Source organism: Mustela nivalis (genome assembly GCF_964662115.1).
Source record: "Mustela nivalis genome assembly, chromosome: 1".
In the NCBI taxonomy this organism is placed as follows: Eukaryota; Metazoa; Chordata; class Mammalia; order Carnivora; family Mustelidae; genus Mustela; species Mustela nivalis.
This window is the reverse complement of record NC_139020.1, coordinates 201686329-201705395: the sequence shown is the minus strand read 5'-3', so window position 1 is coordinate 201705395 and position 19067 is coordinate 201686329. Positions and strand designations below refer to the sequence as shown.

Genomic DNA, 19067 nt, shown 5'->3' with positions numbered 1-19067 from the left:
CGGTCCGGACGGGGATAGACCCCGGGGGCGGGGTCTCGGGGGATGAGGGGCAGGGGTCCAGAGGGAGGTGACCCGGAGTGGCCAGGGCCCAGGTGGGGCGGAGCTGGACCCAGCCAGAGTCCCGGGGAGGGGCGTGGTCGGTCCCTGTGGAGCGTCGTCGGGCGGGGCTGGGTCCTAAGGGGAGGGACGGTGATCAAGGAATTCAGAAGCGCTTGTCTTTCACCAGGCCGTTCCTCAGCGGCTTCCTGGGGGGGCCAGAACCGGGCCCAGGTTAGCCCCGGGACCCATGTCCCCGCATACTGCCCTGTCTCGCCTGCATCGCCCTCCACATCCCTTCTTCCGGCCAGGCTGCAGCCCACCGGGGTCCCTCCTCCCTGCCCACACGGCCCCTTCCGCCTAGTGGCCAGGGCGTCCCAGATCCTCCCAATTAAACCCTCCTCTCTCCTCCCTCCTGAGCTACCCACCGCCGCCGCTGGATGGCTTTTGCCCCGATTTAACCCCACCACTTGGGTCTGGATAAACCCTACACTTTATACTCCTCCCCTTTCAGAGAGTGGGCAAAATTGGCCAGAGCTCCCTGACACTCCACCCAGAGTAGGACAAAAGCAAGTCTTCACAGCCCCTATGATTCTCCATCCACTGGCCTCTGTCTACATCTGCCACAGCCCCTACTTTCCTTCCACGTTCTGAAAACAGATTATGCAGCGTTTAAAAAAAAACTCAATATGGTAAGTGTCCACCAGAGAAAGGCCCCTAATTTCTAAATCACATATAGCTTGCATATTTCAAACTATAAAGATGTCCTCTGGGGGCGCCTGGGTAGCCCAGTCAGTTAACGTCTGCCTTCCGCGCAGGTCATGATCTGAGGGTCCTGGGATGGAGTCCCACGTTGGGCTCCCTGCTCAGCAGGGAGTCTGCTTCTCCCTCCCCCATCCCTCTCAAATTAAAAAAAAAAAAAAAAAGTCTTCTTCACCCCAATGTTCCAAAAAGTCGACACTGAGATTGCTGCTGTGTGCACCACTGTTCTCCATCAAATCCATTTTCCCTACCTGAATTAGTGGCAGGTCTGGGTTCCAACTCGGGGTCTGCCCAGGACCACCTTACCAGATTCAACGAGGATTTCCGCCCCTGCTCCTTGGTGCCTTTGTCAGCATCTGCTGGTGCTGAAACAGCATCTTGCTGCGGCTTACTGGTCATGGCACTGGCTACTGCTGTTCCCACTTCGGGGAGCCCCTCATGCCTTTGCACATTGGTCTGTGTCTTTGCAGAAGTGGGTTCTACGGTCCGGCTTATGACGTACATATGTATTAAGTTTTCTGAGCTGGTACTATATTCTCACGATCTAGACATCAGAAAGCACAGAGAACTCAACAGTTTGCCTGGACCGCTCCTGGAAATCAACCTGGGCTTCCTGGCTGTGTGTAGCATTTCACACACATCTCGCTGGTATCTCACACCGATCCTAGCACACGAGGTTGTTACTGTCCCCTGCATCCCCTCATCTCGAAGAGCACTCTAACTCGGAGACCCTTCCGTATAAGAAACTAGATGACCCCAGTCACTTTAATTCATTCTTCCCTTGGTCTGGAGCCACTGGGTGTCCCTTCCTGGGAGCATGCATCCCGTCCTCTGCCCACTTTCCCGGGGCCTTGCTGCCCTTTCTCTTGCTGCTGCCCCTGGCAGGAGCCGTTGATCTGTGAGGTTCGAGATAAGCCCCTAGAGATAAGCGCTCAGGTCTGTCCTGTGTTGTCTGTTTCTGCTTGCTGGTTCTCCAGATGGAGCAGAGGTGGGGGCTGGTCTCCTAGTTCCATCGCTAGATGCCACAATCTCCCTTTACAGCTCTGGTTTCATTTCGCAGCTTCTGCTCCTGCCTCAGGCTGATTCGAGATACACGAGTCTGTGCTTTTCTCCAGATGGTTATTCTGACGGCTCTTCCCTCCCACTGATATTTAGGACTGGAGCCTATTTCTATTCATGGACTCAGCTCTGTTCCGCACTGTTTTCGTTCCTATACGTTCATAGTAGGTTTAATACATTCAAGGATCTGCACCACACCATGTGACATTCTATCAGAACTTTCCCGATGATGCTGGTTTATTTTCCTGTACAAGCTTCCAAGCACCTCTCCCTGCTCAAAACCAGTGTTCGTGTTAGCATTTGGCGCGGGGTGGGGGTGTGTGTGGCTTCTCTATGATGTCAGATTTGCGCTTTTTGGTTTCATCGCACCATTGTGGGGGCAAGAGAATCAGAACAAGGGCGGAGACCAGACGGAGATGAAGGCAGGCAGCATCTCGGGAGGACTCTGGCTATTTCCTCAGAGCTAAGGAGGACAGGGAGTGAGGGGACTGGTCATGGCACTGGCTACTGCCAGTGGTTTGGCATGATTTCTCTCCACTGCAATGGGCCAGTGTTCCGGACGGGTGGTTTGGGGAGGGAAGGGGAGGGGCTGATTCCAGATAGTTCCACAGATGCTGGGAACGTCAAGCAGACCAGGAGATAGAGAATGGTGAGTAGAGGAGCACCCTGGAAGTCAGGTGAATTAAATGAAGGGACTGCAGGAGCAGGAGGCCACGGGGAAGTGGTGGGGGCCGCAGGGCAGAGCCAGGTGACAGCCCTTGATGGCTGTGGAGACCAGCAGCCCCTGAGGCGACAGTGTGGACTTCAGACCAAGGAGCTGGGTCAGTACCTGGGTCAGGAGCTGGGCACAGGGCCCCCTCCAGGGGGCTGATGGCGGAGGTGGGGGGCGTGGGGGGTGGTGATGGTCCCTGAGGGTGGTCAGCCAGAGGAGCAGGGGCTCTGGGAGGCAGAGGGAGTGAGAAGAAAGAAGCAGCTGGAATGAATGGAGCTGGGCGCCCCAAGGAAGGGGGCAGTGCTACTCACTGGCCAGGTCCTGAGTTACTCCACTGCGCTCTCCATTGTCATCTCCTTATTGTTCTCAAACCTTGTTGAATTTTGGTCCACGCAGCCTGCAGGATTCTGGTTCTAGGTCCGGGAGATGTCTCCTGTGGCTGGGTGTGGTCAAGTCTGAGACAGCCTGTGCTCGAAAGGAACGTCTGTTCGCCCTGCTTCTGAGCTGCTCGATGACGAGTGAGGACTACCTCCCGTGGTCCTGTCACGCAGAGATTTAGGACTGTATCCCGTGGAATGTTCCAGATCAAGGATTGCATCTGAATTTCTTGTCCTGTCCTTTTACTTGCAATGTTCACATACCCTGAACTTGAAGTCTTTTAACCAGTGGAGAGGTGAATTAAAAAAAAAAAAAATCTTGTGGGGTGCCTGGTGGCTCAGTGGGTTGAGCATCTGACTCTTGGTTTTGGCTCAGGTCATGATCTCAGGGTTGTGGGATTGAGCCCCGTGTGTGTGGGGGGGGGCGGTCCACAGCAGGGAGTCTACATGAGTTTCTCTCCCTCTGCCCCTCCCCCTTGCATGCTCTCTAAATAAATAAATAAATAAATAAATAAAAATTTCTTTAAAACAAAATAAATAAAAACCCAATTTGGGGGACGCCTGGGTGGCTCAGTTGGTTAAGCGGCTGCCTTCGGCTCAGGTCATGATCCCAGCGTCCTGGGATCGAGTCCCACATCGGGCTCCTTGCTCGGCAGGGAGCCTGCTTCTCCCTCTGCCTCTAGCCTGCCACTCTGTCTGCCTGTGCTTGCGCTCTGTATCTCTCTCTCTCTAACAAATAAATTAAAAAATCTTTAAAAAAAAACAAACACCAATTTGGGGCGCCTGGGTGGCTCAGTGGGTTAAGCCTCTGCCTTCGGCTCAGGTCATGATCTCAAGGTCCTGGGATCAAGTCCCACATCGGGCTCTCTGCTCGGCAGGGAGCCTGCTTCCTCCGCTCTCTCTGCCTGCCTCTCTGCCTACGTGTGATCTCTGTCAAGTGAATAAATAAAATCTTAAAAAAGAAAAAAACCAGTCCTGTACTGTCACGATTATTCCATGTCTCCTTGTTTGGTTGTGTAATGTTCGAGAGTCTACCCTCTTTGTTGTGCATTTCTTATCCTACGTTTACTAACCTTCCCTTTTTGCATTTATTTATTTATTCTTTTGGGGGGGTGCCTGTCCTGAGTTCCTCTCTACACCCTACTAGCATTCCCGGAAGTCCTTAATATAGCCTAAAGGTAATCCCTGCCCACTTGCAAAGGGCAAAGGCCCCAATCCCATTTCAGCATTTACTACTTCAGTTCTCATTTTTTAAAAGCTCCAATCAGGCATTTAAATTTTTTTTATCCAGACATGTGTCATTTCTCCTGCTGGTCTCCCTCTTGGGACAGCTTTCCTGTGTTCTGAAACATACCCAATGAGATCTGCGGGCGGTAAACTTTCCTAGTTTTTGTTCCTATGGGTGTCTTGTCTCTTCATTGTTTTTGTTTGTTTATTTTTTTATTTTTTTAAAGATTTTATTTATTTATTTGACAGAGAAAGATTACAAGTAGGCAGAGAGGCAGGCAGAGAGAGAGAGGAGGAAGCAGGCTCCCTGCCAAGCTTGAGCCCGATGAGGGACTCAATCCCAGGACCCTGAGATCATGACCTGAGCCGAAGGCAGCAGCTTAACCCACTGAGCCACCCAGGTGCCCTTGTTTGTTTATTTTTAAAGATTTTGCCTACACCCAACATGGGGCTTGAACATAGGACCCTAAGCTCGAGAGGCCTGTGTTCCACTTACAGAGACAGCCAGGAGCCCTCAGGTAAATGTTTTCAAATTTGTGTATGAGATTCCCAGTTGCTGGTTCCTTCTTTTTGACATTGGACAGGATAGTTCCCTCCACACTTGACCAGTGTCCCTCGCTGCTGTGTCATTGTCACGTAGCCCCTTTCCTGTGGCTGTTTTGCACTTCTTGCTGCGACATGTTTGGGGCACAGATGCCTTTTTATTCATCCTCTTTCTGATTTGTGTCTTTTACATTGGAAAATTCTCAGCCCTGCATCTTCTCGTGTTGTCTCCGCTTCCTATCAGAACTCGGTGAGGCCGGGTTATTCTCACAATTCCAGCCGTCATCGCTTCCACTACGGCCACTGCAATCTGGATCACTTTGCAGCTTTCAACTTCCTGATTCTCTCTCTAGCAGCATCTAATTGTATGAGCCTTAACATCCGCAGTGGGTTGAAGGGCGGTCCCCAAAATGGTCTATCCACATCCTCATCTCTGGAACCTGGGCAGGTGACTTGATGAGGAAAAAAGGCTCTCTGCAGATGTGATTAAGTGTAGGAATATGGGCTGGGATCAGACTGGACTTAGGGCGGGCCCAAAATCAGAAGACAAGGGTCCTTGTAAGAGAGAAGAGCTCTGAGAGAAGGTCATGTAAAGACAGAATGGGCACTGGAGCGTCACGGCCAGAAGCTAAGGGACACGTGGGGCCCCTGGACGCTGGAAGAGACGAGGACGTGCTCTCTGCTGGAGACGTCAGAGCGCGCACGGCCCCGCTGACAATGTTAGACTTCCGGTCTCCAGAACTGTGAGAGACACATTTCTGGTGTTCTAAGGCCCCCTCCAACTCCTGGTACTTTGTTAGGACAGAACCGGCAATGCTCTATGACACCTGATGTCATCTCTGACGGTCTTTCGTGCTTTTGTTTGTTTTTTTAATAAAACGTTTATTCTAGGGTAATCGTCAGTGGGCAGAGATGTCATGAAGGCAGGCCGGGTAGCCATGGGGTAGCCCTCGCCTGGTTTCCCTGAATGTCACCGTCTCACACCTCCACTGTGTATCCGTCACAACTAGGGCACCGAGGCCAGCTATGAACGAAATGTAGACCTTATTTGATTTCACGAGTTTTTCTGCAGACATCCTTTTGTTTTGGCCCGCCAGCCCATGCCGCATTTAGTCACTGTGTCCTCGTCTCCTCCGACTGGGGACGGTGCCTCAGTGGCCTTGCTATCCATGACCTGAAGGTCTGGGGGGGCGGTCCTGACCACTCTGGCAACACGCTCCACACTCTCCTTGCTTCTTACCCCACGTTACATGTTACACCTGACTGTGCAAACCCTGGCCAGCCTCAGGGAACTGAGTTCTGCAGGTGACTGCTGGGTTTGGGGGGACCACGGCAGTGCATTCCTTGGTCTGCCCTGTCCTTTCTGGGCAGAGTTCACGCTGTCACCCTACTGGACATGCTGGCTAGGTGCCAGTCCCCCTGCGCCAGCCCCCACCCCACGTTCTGGACGTGCCTTCTCAGGGCAGAGAGATTAGGGAGCCGCACCCGGCGGGACTGGTTGGTCTGGACATCTCCACCGGGAGTTCACGGGTCTCCAACAGAGATATCTTTCCAGTGTTCAGTTTGGGACAAGCAGGTGCCCCCTTCTCCCACCCACTGCTTTAGCCGTTGCTCTTTCTGGAAACTTCTGAGGGCTGGTCAGACCCCTTGGTGACACCTCACCGGAATTCTCAACTCACGCTCACTGGACATCGGACAATCGAACAGCCCCCAGACTAGATGCCTGATTGCCCCTCCCCACTCCTGGCATGTGCACACAGCCCTCCCCCTTCCCCCCTCTCAGCCCGGTGCACACAGCCCTCCCCCAGCTCAGCCCCAACTTCCATCTCGGGAAATGGCAGCTCGAGCAGGAAGCCGTGGATTGTCCTTGTTTCTTTTATTTCTCTTTCACCTGAAACAAGTCTGGTGGGTTCTACAGCAGAGTTGGGATCTGACCACGCCCATCCTGGCTACCGCCCCTGTGCCCACATGCCCCGATGACAGAGATGGCCTCATGGTGATCAGTCACCTGGGCTGACAGGGCCCTGCACATCAGCCCCCTGGGGAGACCTCACCTGTTGCCCAGCCCTCTCGTGTCTGTGATCCCTGCTCGCCTGTCTGGTCCCTCTCTGGCTTGGGCGCTGGCTTCTTGGCCTTAGCACCCCCCACCTGTAGTGCCACGCTTGGGGGGTGCAAAGTGCTTTCATATATGTGAATTGGCCACAGAGCTCTCCACTCTGGAACCCCCAGTTCTCTCCTCCCCTTCTTATGTAACCCAGTAAGATTTTTAAGATCTCTGCTTCTCTCATCCTCCTCCTGGCCCATTCTGACCCACCTGCTTCCTTGAAATCCCCTCTCCCAGATGGTCACTGATGAGCACCCCCAGAAGTCAAATCACAGGGTCGACTGACTCAGTACGTTGTGAGCGGTAAGCAGCCCCCCTACCTTGCTGCGGCTCGCTCCCCGTTTTCCCTCTGGGTGTCATACTCCCTAGACTCTGCTGGTCACCCAAACCTGTCTCCAGTCACTCCTGGCGCCTCCTCTAGGCTGAGAGCATTGGACACTATCTGGCTTACACCCCAGGGCTGGCGAGTCCTGGGGGTCCTACCTCTGTGATGCTCAGTGAGGCCTGTTTCCCCTCCTTCCCTAGGACTCCCGCCTGGGCCGGACTGGGTCTGAGTCCCAAGCCCCCTCTCCTGCCTGACTGACCAGCGGGCTGCCCCGCCGGACCTCAAGGCCAGGGAGCGTCAGCATGGACCGAGCATGGGGTCTCCGGGCCACAACAGCCCCCCTTCCTCCCCACCTCCACTGCCACCTGCTTAGAGGCTCCCCTGTGGCCTGGATCACGGCTGCTCACCCACTGGGCCAGAGACCCAGTCTGGCCCTCATGCTCCTACCACCAACACCCCAATTCTCTGCTCCTGCCAACCTGCCCCAGCCCCAGGCTACTCTACCCACTTCCTGTCTGGCCTGATGGCGTCTAACTGTCGCTAAGCTTCCATGCCTTTATTGCAGTCTCTGTGGGACGTAGGCTCCGGGGGCAGCGTCCATGGTGGCATCATTCACTGCCTCGTCTCCAGGGCAGGCCCCCAGAGCACACCCGGCCGGACAGACGTGGCTAAAGGAATGAACCGGGGCGGCAGCCCCTCCACACTCACTCAGCTTTGCTGGGCTTGGGGCTCTGGGCCTCTGCCGCGTCGTATTCCCGCACGTCCTTCAGTTCACGTACCTGGCCCGTCAGCACCTTGGCAGCAAAGGCCACGATGTACTGGGTGGGGGGAGGGAGCACAGGTGAGAAAAAGGCACTTCCCTCCCTCTGCTACCCTCCCAATGGCCGGCCTTGTGCTTCTGCCACTGGCCCTTTGCATGTGCTGTCCTGGGGACCAAATATGCCCCTCCTGGGCGTGACTGAGAAGGGCCTGCGCCTAGATCACTGCCTGGGGACTGCCTGCTGGGTGGGCAAGGAGCTGTGGGCTGCCAACTCACCAGGAACCAGTAGAGGTTCATGAGAGTGAGCAACAGAAGGAGTGCGTTGAAGAAGAAGTAAAAGGGGATGTCAGGCACCGAGCGCAGGCTGCTGTGGCACGTGGCGTACAGAACCTTGAGCGGGAACCAGTAGAGGCGGAACCAGAACCTGCAGAGGGGAGGGGGGCTTGGGGAAGCTGTTGGGGGGGTGGCTTGCCCCACCCAGGCCCTATGCTATTCCATCTGGACTCATCCATCTGCCCCTGCATAGCCTCACCCATCCCAGTCCCTCTGTCCCCTCCTTGCCCACCCCTGCCCATCTGTCTCCATCCCAGCTCTATCCTTTCCTGCCTAATCCTGCTTTCTGCCTGCCTTCTGCCCCACCTCTTGCTAGCCTGTCTGCCAGGCCCTGCCCACTTCATCAGGCCCCACCCCCTTCCTGCCTGGCCCCACCCATTTCCTCAAGCCCTTCCTCCCTCCCTGAATGCTCCGCCCCTTCTCACCAGCCCCATCTCCTACCCTGCCCACTTCACCAGGCCTCACCCACTTCCTGCTTGGTCCCACTCCTTCTCACCCGCCCCCTCACCAGCTGAGGCTGAAGCTGAGGCAACCCAGGTCAGCTGCCAGGGCGTGGAGCCGGTGGTGGGAGCCTCCCCGGGACTTGAAGTAGACATTAAGCTTGGTGAATTCCAGCTGCACGTCACTAATGTCATGCAGGAAGAGCACGAGGATGCCCACGTTGTGGTACCTGGGGAGGAGGTGGGATAGGAGAGGAGAGAGGGTAGGTCACACGGGGACCGTTACCCTGCACCAAGTCTGCACCCCAAGCCTCCTGGAGGGCCATTCAAAGCTGTGACCACGTGACCTGCCCATTTCCCCACAGGGCCAGATCAGGGGCAGCACCCAAGCTGTGCCTGCCCCTTGATGGCCCCACCCGCACCCTCATCCTCCCTGCTTCACTGTCCCCAGGTGACCCAGGAGCCTCCCTGGAGGCTCCTTGTCTGCCCCATCTCGCCTCTGTGACCCCTGACCCCTGGTGGCCAGGGCCATTTTGCATCCAGATCCTCTGCAAGTTTGTCCCTCACCTCCAACATCATTGCCACACTGACCCTCCTAGGTCTGTTCATTTAACCTGAACATTGCTGCAATCTGGAGACCTGTCTAGGGAAGACTGAGTCCCCAGCAGGCTCTAAAGAAGCCTGAAGGCCGTCCCCCCAGTCCCACCTCAGCATTCCACCTGACAGCTGCTTGGGCCACTGGACCTGAATTCAGCCTGGACATGGCTGGGCATCTCTCTCACTCCACCCTTCCGACAGCTCATGTGCCACAGACCCTTTGCACATGCTGTTCCCAACACCTAACACGCACCTCCCAGTGTTCATGGAGTCTTTCTTCACCTTTCAGACTTTGCTCACCTGTCACCCAACCACCCACACCTCACCACCCCCAGGTCCTCATCTTCCGATTTTCCCCCATAGTTATCACCTTCAAACTGTTAGTTCTCTTCTTGTCTGTTTGTTTGTTTGGGCTTTATCACCTGATTCTACTCTAGAGCAATGCTATCTCATAGAACTTTCTAGAATGATAGGAATGTTCTAAACCTGCATTATCCTGTATGAGAGCCAGCAGCCACATGGGTCCACTGAGCAGCTGCCATGTAGCTAGTGTGGCTACAGAATGAAGTATGCAACTTTATTTCAGTTTAATTCCAGCTGACATGGGCATGGGTGGCCAGCAGCTGCCACACCAGACTCATGGGGCAGCCCGTCCAAGAGGGACAGCACATGAGCCGTGAATGTTATTTCAGATTCCCTATCCGCCACATTTTTTTTTAAAGATTTTATTTATTTATTTGACAGAGACCACAAGTAAACAGAGAGGCAGGCAGAAATAGAGGGGGAAGCACGCTCCCCGCCGAGTGGAGAGCCTGATGTGGGGCTCGACTCCAGGACCCTGAGACCACTACCCAAGCCGAAAGCAGAGGCTTTAAGCCACCGAGCCATCCAGGCCCCTATTAGCCTCATTTAAAACAAGACGTAAAGAAGAGGTACAATTAATCCTAATGCTACATTCTAACTAACTCAATAAGTCCGGAACATTGTCATCTTCACGTGCAACTGATACAACGAAAGGATTGGCAAGAGAGATTCACTCTCCACTGCCTTTGAAACAAAGGGGAGATCTTACATGTAGGACAGGTTGAGGTGCAGATGGGCTGTGCCGGAGGCCCTCAGGGACCACATGTGGTGGCTGCAGCGGGCTCCAGAATGCCAAGGTGGGTCTGCTGCGCTCCTAGCGACACCCCCCGCGGCAGCCAGGCACAGCGGGCGGCCCAGGAAACACTTCGTTTTTGTTTTTGTTTTGTTTTTAAGATTTTATTTATTCATTTGACAGACAGAAATCACAAGTAGGCAGAGAGACAGGTAGAGAGAGAGGAGGAAGCAGGCTCCCTGCAGAGCAGAGAGCCTGATTCGGGGCTCGATCCCAGAACCCTGGGATCATGACCTGAGCCAAAAGCAGAGGCTTTAACCCACTGAGCCCCCCAGGCGCCCCCCAGGAAACACTTCTAAGTGTCCCACCCGAGGCTGCCACAGGTTGGAGGGGCCGGAGGGAGATGGGCAGTGTACGAACGGGCTGGGGGTTTCTCTGCACCTGATACCCCACCCTCCGCACCGTCCCTCTAGCAGTCTCTTTCCAGAACCTAGCCCTGTGGATACCCACTGGCCCCCACCAGCCTCCCCTCTCTGCTCATGCTGGGCCCTTTGCCCTCCTGCCCGCTGCCGGACTCACCGGAAAGCATAGGAGGAGACGATGAGGACCAGGGTGACCACGTGGTGGATAAGCATGACCACCGAGTCCTTGCGCCAGGCGTCCATGTACAGTGTGGCATAGATGGAGTGGCCGTAAAAGCTTCCTTGCAGCAGGTAGGCAGCTGCGATGTCCCGGGGCACCGCCATGCCTGGCGTCCAGTCTGGGGAGAGCAGGCGCATGTGGTTAGGGGCCTCCAGGACCCCCTCCGGCTGGGGTGTGCCACCCCCTTCCGCAGGCGCCCTGGCTACTGCTTTTCTGCTCCCAGTCTCTACCCCTGATTTTTTTTTTTTTAAAGATTTTATTTATTTATTTGACAGACAGAGATCACAAGTAGGCAGAGAGGCAGGCAGAGAGAGAGGAGAGAGCAGGCTCCCCGCTGAGCAGAGAGCATGATGTGGGCCTCGATCCCAGGACCCTGAGATCATGACCTGAGCCAAAGACAGAGGCTTTAATCCAGGCATCCCTCTACCCATGATTTTTTAACAAATGAGTGTTCTTTTGGGGGGAATGGTTCTAGATTTATAGGAAAAGGTGCTCCTACCCCTGAAATCTGTCCTTTGCAGGATTTCCAACTCTGGCTTGGTTTCCCCGGCCAGTGCCGTTTGGGATGGGCTGGCCCACCTCGTGGGGTGTGGCTGCTCCCCCGCCCCCACCGCCACTGCTCCTGCCCCTGGCTTCTCCTGGCACCTGTGCCCACCTACTCAGGCTTCACCCCTTCTGGTGACCCTGACTTCCAGCTCTCCCCATTTCCTGTCTCAGGACCATTACCAAGAGGACTCTGGCTACACCCACCCAGACTTCCCTGGCCACTCCCCCAAAACAGCCACCCTGGGCTCCCTCTGGGACCTCCCACCTCCAGCCTCAGAGACTGGGAGCCCCCTGGAGGCTGGCCATGCCCTAAACCACGCCCCCCGCCCACCAGTGCCTCATCTCAGCAACAGTTCTTCATCTGTGCCTTGACCTCAAGCCTTGACCCCGTGTGGGTCCAGGCCTCTGCTTGCTTCCCCTGCCCTCGCCATCCTGCCCCTGTTCCCGACACCACTGTCTCCTGCTCAGCTCGGCCCCAGCTCCCCCTGCCCTGCCAGCCTTCCAGAGCCTGTTCCCGACTGTCCACCTTCCCTGTGGCCGCCATGAACACACAAGCCCCAAGCTCTGGCAAGTCCACTCCTAGCGAGGTGCCCGAGGGAGCTGAAGCCAGGGCTCCTTGCACACATGCGTGCACAGCAGCACTGCTGGCTGCCACCAAATGGTGGCAGCAACCCAAGCGCCCGCCAATGCGTGAGTTGGGTGAGCAGAACGCGGGCCCCCACACAATGGAAGGCTGCCCGGCCGTGCAAAGTGGCGAGGCACTGACTCCCACTATGAGCCTCAGAAACCAGATGCTGAGTGAGAGAAGCCAGACACAAAAGGTCACATGCTGCCTGATCCCATGTCTAGGAAATGTCCAGAACTGGCAAATCCAGAGACAGAAAGCAGATCCGTGGTGGCCAGGGGGAGGGAGACAGGGTCTCCTTCTGGGAGGATGGAGGCACAACACAGGGAATGGGCTACGTGTCCCTGAACCGTCCACTTGAACATGGCGAATAGTTAAAAACTATGATACGCTGCCCCCCAGCCATGTTTACGTTTGGCGGCACCACTGTGCTTGCACCGTGGCACGGCGATCTCCAGAACACTCCTCAAGGTGCACACTCGAACCTCTGCGCCCATGAAACACCAGCTACCTGGGCGCACCCCGGACCTGTCTCCCAGATCCACGCAGCTGCCTACTCCAAGGACCTCAGACAAGCAGGCAGAACTGACGACTGGCAAATTATGGTTGACTTTACGGCATGTATATTTCACCTAATTTTAAAAAATGCTACCCCCCCGACCAATGGATTAGCTCTAGCTCTCCTCCTACCACTTTATCAGGTCCAGGGGCTCCTCCAAGTTTGACAACAAAATGCACACTTCCGGGAGGGCCCTCCCTCTGAGCTCTGCGGGACTGGCCGCGGCCGGGGGAGGCTCCTACACACACACACACCTGCCGTGCACTTCTGTCCCCCTCGAGAAGGAAGGGACACAGAGGCGCCTCAGCATACAGAGCCAGCCTGCTGTGGAAACAGGACACCGAATTTTCCACCCATCGCAGTGGCAAGACTTTTACCACTGGGCCAGCGCCCCCTTCCAGCCTCGAGCCCGGGATGTGGGGCGGGGTAGGGAGAGTGCAGCCCCCAGGCGATCCCCCATCTAGACTCTGTCTGAGCCTCCCTGCACTCATGGGCCACGGAACCCCAGCCTGCCTTCAAAACATTTCTCAAACCAACCACTTCTCTCCCATTCTGGGCCCCGTCCTGGGCAGTGCCCGCTTGTGCCCTCAGCGTCCTATTCAACTGGGCCTGTCAGTATCTGCCCCCCTACCTCACAGTCCTCCGGGAGACACCCCGTCCTGGGGGGCTGCTCTCTGCCTCTGAGCATCTGCCAGGAGTGGGCCTGTCCCATAGTGGCCTTTGCATATCCTCTCTGCTTCGGGCTCCTCCAGGTTCCCCATGGAAAGGTCACTTTTGGTGGGGCCATTCCCATCTCTAGAATATTCCCGGGCCTTGCCTGGAATTTTCTCATCAGCTGTTAACAGATTTCGTACTTCACTGTCACCACAAGCCATCAAGGTGGGGGGCTTTCTTTGGAGCACTCAAAGCTGTGTCTGCATGGTGCCTGGTACACAGTAAGTGCACATGCAAAGCAGCAGCTCACTTGCAAGCATGTTATCACTGCATAATTTAAAAGAAAAAGCCAGAGGCAACGCCATGCCTGAAACTGACAAGGACCCACGATGGTTCATTCACACAAAGGGAAATTGAATGACAGCTAAAACCTGCCTCCAGGGATTTATAACAAGGGCAATACATGTGGGCGAGTGGCCATGTGGGTGATGCAGTCCCACTGAGACAGACAGGTGCCCAGCAAATGCGGTGCTCGCCACTGGGATACTGAAACACCAAAGTTGTGTGCCAAGCCCTCAGATGGGGGCGTGGGGCTTGGTGCCACCAGGCGGCTTCAGAAACTGTTTACGTCCCATGGCAGGAAACATATCCACGTGGTCAACATAGGAATAGAGAAATCTGGACGCCCCCATCACAGATCGGGTTTTCTAGAACGGCCTGCCTGACGGTGATAAAGGACACTGCAGTCACCTTCCTGCCTATCCCACCAAGCTCAGGCCTTGACCACCCCCACACCTAATCCAATTGATGGATGTGGCCATTTCTCGTCATCTTTATCTCTTCACCAAGCCGGTCCAAGCCACAGTAGTCCCTCACCTCCCTACTGGGCCACTTTCTTCCTTATCCAAGACTCTCCTGCCTCCACATGGCAGCCAGAGGAAGCTTTTTATGAGCCACAAACCCATCCCATTTAGAATGAAATTCAAACTCCTCCTATCCTCCTCTCATCCTCACACACCAAGCTCGTGCTGGCCCCAGGGCCTTTGCACACGTGGTTCCAGACACCTGGAATGCCCACCTGGGTCCATACAAGGAGTCACCTCATTCAGGACACCTCCCTGAGCCCTAACAGTACCAGGTCCTAAACAGCACCCTTTCCTGTCCCTGGAGCCTTTCAGGCACCCTTGTCTTTGAGCTATCTTGCAGAGGCGGGGATTGTCTTAAGGCAGACATCCAGCATGAGACATATGATGAGTGTCCAGCTCCCCCATGTAGAAAACCTTCCCCCACCCTGCTCTGTTTGGCAGGGCCCCTACCGTAGAAGACAGAGGGTGGGTCGTGAAAGAAGGGGTAGTCGGTGCCGAAGAGCAGGTAGGCGCTGTAGCTCCAGGCGCCCAGATAGAAGAGAAACTTCCAGGCGCTCTCAGGCATCTTGGCGGCATCTCTAGGCTGGAGGCGACACTGCTTGGCCAGGGGCTACGGGTGAGAAGGTGGGTGGCCATCAGTGCTGGGGGCCAAGGGCCAGGGACCACACCTCCAGGGCGGAGAAAGCCAGGCTCAGGGGCTCTCCAGGCTGGGCAGTGTTGGGGAGGGCCGGGAGCGTAACCAGAGCCCACATGTGCCAGCCAAAGGCTAAACTTAGTGCCCAGCTGTCCGACACAGTATGGGGAGGGGAGTGGGGGAGACTGAGGAAACGTAAGGGAAGGCTGTGGCGGGGAGAAGGGGGACACGTGAGTATGGTGCAAGGAAGACCAATGGGGCCAGCCCAGGGGAGCTGGGGGACCTGGGGGTCCCAGAGGGAGCTGGAGCTACGCCAGGGAGGAGGGGAGATTAAAGAGAAGATATGGAGGGGCCTGTAGGAATGAAGCTGTGAAGAGAGCATGGAGGTGAGTATGGGGGCATCTGGGAGAAAGTGGGGAGGATGGAACCTCAAGGGACTCCCATGGGAGAGACACCTGAGGGAAGGGGTACCTCGGAGGGAGAATCTGGGGGTAGGCTAGAGAACGAAAGAGGTTGGGGAAGATGGGGTGGGTAGTTGGGGGAGAGCATGAGAATGTGGGGGGACAAAGGAGGAGAGAATGGGGCAGAGAAAGAGAGGGCAGGCAGGGAAAGGATGTACAATGAGACAGGGGACATGAACTGAGCCACCTAAGGACAACCAGGGAGGCCTGGAAGGAAGAAAGGTCATGCAGCAGTGAGGTATGGAGGAGTCTGAGGGGCGCAACTCCCCCCCCCCCCACACCGAGTCCAGGAGCCCCCCGCCCCGCCTCCCGCTCCCTAGGGGCGGGGCTCCAGAGCTGCTGGGTCAAGCCCGCCCCCTTCCCCGCCCCCTTCCCCGGAGGAGAGGCTCGAGGGGGCCGGAGCACCAACAGTTGCCATGGAGACAGGAAGAGCCAGTTCCAGTCACCCCTGGCAACCAGGCGGCTGCCAAGAAGATGAGCTTTGGAGGAAAGGGCAGCCCCTCCACCCCTTTCTTGGGAAGGGCGAGCCTCGAACTGCTCTGCCCCACCCGGACTGGTGGGACTGGCCACAGCTGTGGGGACTCCAAAAGGGAGGGTGCACGCGCTGTTGCTGTCCCCCACACCCTCCACCAGGCTCCCTCATTGTGAAGCCTCCTCCTCAGGGGGAGAGCCCACTCCACTCTGGTTGTCCCAGAGCGACCACATCCCCCTCCTAGAGGCTCTGACCCTCAACCTCCTGGACCTCCCACTTACCAGCTGGAAACTGGGAAAGCAAGGGGACCAACAACGCCAGGTGGGAACGAAGGCTGACCTGTGCAGGGGCCCTCGTGCCTGCCTCCTCCTACCTGAAGAAGGGTGGTGGCCGGGGTCCCTTCCCCATGCGGGTGATGGGGATGATGGTGGGGACAGTGGCGGCCGGACAACACCCTATCCTTGACTTAACAAGGGCTAGCCTCTTCCCAGCCAGCAGAGAAAGGCCCCTTTGTTGGCGCCGGGCTCTCTGTCCCCGCAGCCCCTGCCACCTCCAGCCAGATTGGGGCGGGGTGACCCCAGTCAGTCCAGGAGGGAGTCGCAGCCAAGCTAGGGGCCCAAACGCCTTCCCACCAGCTACCATAGCAGCGACGCCTCCCTAAGGATGGGAGGGAGGCCAGGTGCCAATGTCACCCACAGGGTCACTCCAGTTGGGGCCGTAGCCTCCCCAGACTTGCTAGAAACTGGGCAATTCGGACGCAGCTCCTTAAAGGCAGCTGGGTCCAGCTCTGAAGACCCGGGCCGCACCACCTCCTAAGATTGCGACCACCGGCGTGGCCGGGGAGTCCAGGCCTCTGCTTCCCCAGGTCGGAGGGTGGCGCTGACTCCAGACATGCGCGAGACAGCAACCGGGTAGCTCCTGCCTCTTCCCGGGAGCAGCGGACAAGTCCGCTCTGCGGCCGCGTGGACCTCGTGCCCCGCTCCGGTTCCGGACGCGCCCCGCATGGCTCCAAGGCGCAAGGCGCCGGCGGCTTCTGTGCCCCGAGACCACCCCGCCCCGCGTCCTCCGCTCCTCCGCCCTCGGTTCGGCCCTGCCTGAAAGAGCGCGCGGCGGCCCGGGCCCTCCCACCGGCCGGGGCCCCCTTGTCCCGCACCGCCCGGCGTAAGTCGGCCCCGGTTCCCCCACATCTCGAAAGCCCCATCCGTGCAGGGGTCCCCACGTTCCGGCCCTCCTCCAGCTCGGCCACACCCCCGCATCCACCCCACCCCCACCGCCCTCAGCCCGAAAGCTCCAGCCCGAGGCCCCCCGCGTTCCAGTGACCCCGCCTGGAGAGGCAGAAAGGGGTCCGCGAGGGCCCGGGGTCCGCGTCCCACGCCCCACATAACAGCCCGGCCCCCCAGCCCGCGACCCCGCTGCCCGGCCCCCGGCGGCACTGACCCGAAAGAGGCGCGCTGTGGCCGCGGAGCGCAGCGCCGTCCAGCCGAGCGCGCCGAGCGCCAGCAGCAGCAGCTCGGGCGGCGCCAGGTGCGCGTGCTCGGCCAGGCCGCGGCGCGCCAGCCCCCAGCCGCAGTCCGCGCAGCCCCGCGCCGCCGCCAGCGCGCTGCCCCAGCTGCGCTGCACCAGCTGCGCGTAGCTCGGCATGGGCTCGGGCCCCGCCGGCCCCGCCGCTGTCCCCGCCGCCGCCATGCCTCCGGCTCGCTGGCCGCCGCCGCCGCCGCCGCTTGCGCCCGCCTGCGGTGGCCGCCGGAGCCGCGCGCCCCGCGTCACGCGCCGCGGCTGGGCCGGGGGCGCGCCGGCCTGAGCTGGGGACGGGGAGGGGCGGAGCCGGCACAAGCTCCGCCCCTGTGGGGGCGCGGGCGGCGGGGACTTAGGGCCTGGGTGCGACCTCTGAGACCCTGAGGGCGCGTGGGCGCTTGGTCTCCTGGAGGCAGTAGCGGCGAGCACGGACGATTAAGACGCGGCGCTGTCGCGACGTGTCCTGGAGACGGGCCCGCGTTCCTGCCCATTTTCCAGGAGAAAACCAAGGCGCGGAGCGGCGGGGGAGGGGGTCTGCCAGGTGCACGCCTGGCCTGGACACCGTGTCACCAGCCCCCGTCCCCGCTCCCTTGCCCACCCGGGGCTCCCCCACGCCACCGCTCTGGGACACGGTGAGCACCAACAGGCAGTGCCCTCCAGCGGTAACTCCGTCTCTGGCCCTCTGGCCCTCCACCTCTCCCTGCCCTCAGGACCACCTGCTGCTCTCCGTGACCCTGAGGACCTGGGAGGCCTCCCTCCCCGGCAGCAGGTTAACACAGGCCTGCGGGAGAGGCAGAGGGAGTGGACACCCACCCGATGGGACTTAGAGGCTGGATCAAGACCCCTGGCTCCATTGGGACCACCCCTGGTGATACTCTACTAAACAGCAACCAGGCCCTGTGCCTGAAGCCCTCAACTGCCATGACCGAGGACACCAGTCACCTGTTGGGAATATCACCTTCCCTCACAGACAGCCCCCCAGGACTCCCACATTCCTGTGTTCCTCCTCCCCTCCCAACAAGGTCCTCATCCTAAAGCCTTTAAGATGCAGAGTAAAAATCGGTATGGGCCCCGCAGGAGTCTTGACCTAACTTTCAGGTACATGGAGGAAAACAGCCAAGAGGATGGAGGAGGCATCATCTCTCCTCTTCCCCCTCAACCTTCATCCAGTCCGGCAACACAGTGTTGGCCCTACTTCAAAAGTTCACGAATTCCTCCACTTCTCTGCACCTACACAGCCTCCTGTGGCCCTGGGCTCCCCTAGTGCCTCTTGCCTGGTATCCTGGCTTCCTCCTCAGCCTGTGCAGAGGCTGGAGGGAGACTGCTTGCGACCCTTCCGCTGTTCACAGCACCCACGGCTCCCATTGTGCAGAGTGAAAGGCCAACTCCTCACTAACTCATGACCTACTGTGATGCTCTTCTCTCCACCTTGCTCCCCACATGCCACACTGGCCACCTCACTGTTCTCTGGCACAGTCCTGCCTCAGGGCCTTTGCACTGGCTGTTCCCTCTGCCTGGAATGCAGGTCCCCCAGGTACGAGCAGGGACCCTCCCTCACTTCCTTCACACTTTACGTACGAATGTCAGCTGCTCAGTGCACCCGACTTTCCCATCAGTCTTCTTTTTTTTTTTAAGATTTTATTTATTTATTTGACAGAGAGAGAGAGAGAGATTACAAGTAGGCAGAGAAACAGGCAGAGAGAGAGGGGAAGCAGGCTCCCT

General features: G+C 57.8%; 1 protein-coding gene across 1 annotated transcript; it reads right to left on the bottom strand.

Annotated features, from left to right (window-relative positions):
- Positions 1–46: 46 nt before the first annotated feature.
- On the bottom strand, positions 47–17538 carry CERS1 (ceramide synthase 1). The gene is made up of 7 exons (XM_082706986.1): positions 17268–17538; positions 14714–14873; positions 10951–11131; positions 8747–8908; positions 8182–8329; positions 7854–7963; positions 47–245 (listed from the first exon to the last, which is right to left on the bottom strand). Exons 1-7 carry the CDS (start codon positions 17514–17516, stop codon positions 203–205), a joined length of 1053 nt encoding a protein of 350 aa, XP_082563112.1. The 5' UTR covers positions 17517–17538; the 3' UTR covers positions 47–202.
- Positions 17539–19067: the final 1529 nt, after the last annotated feature.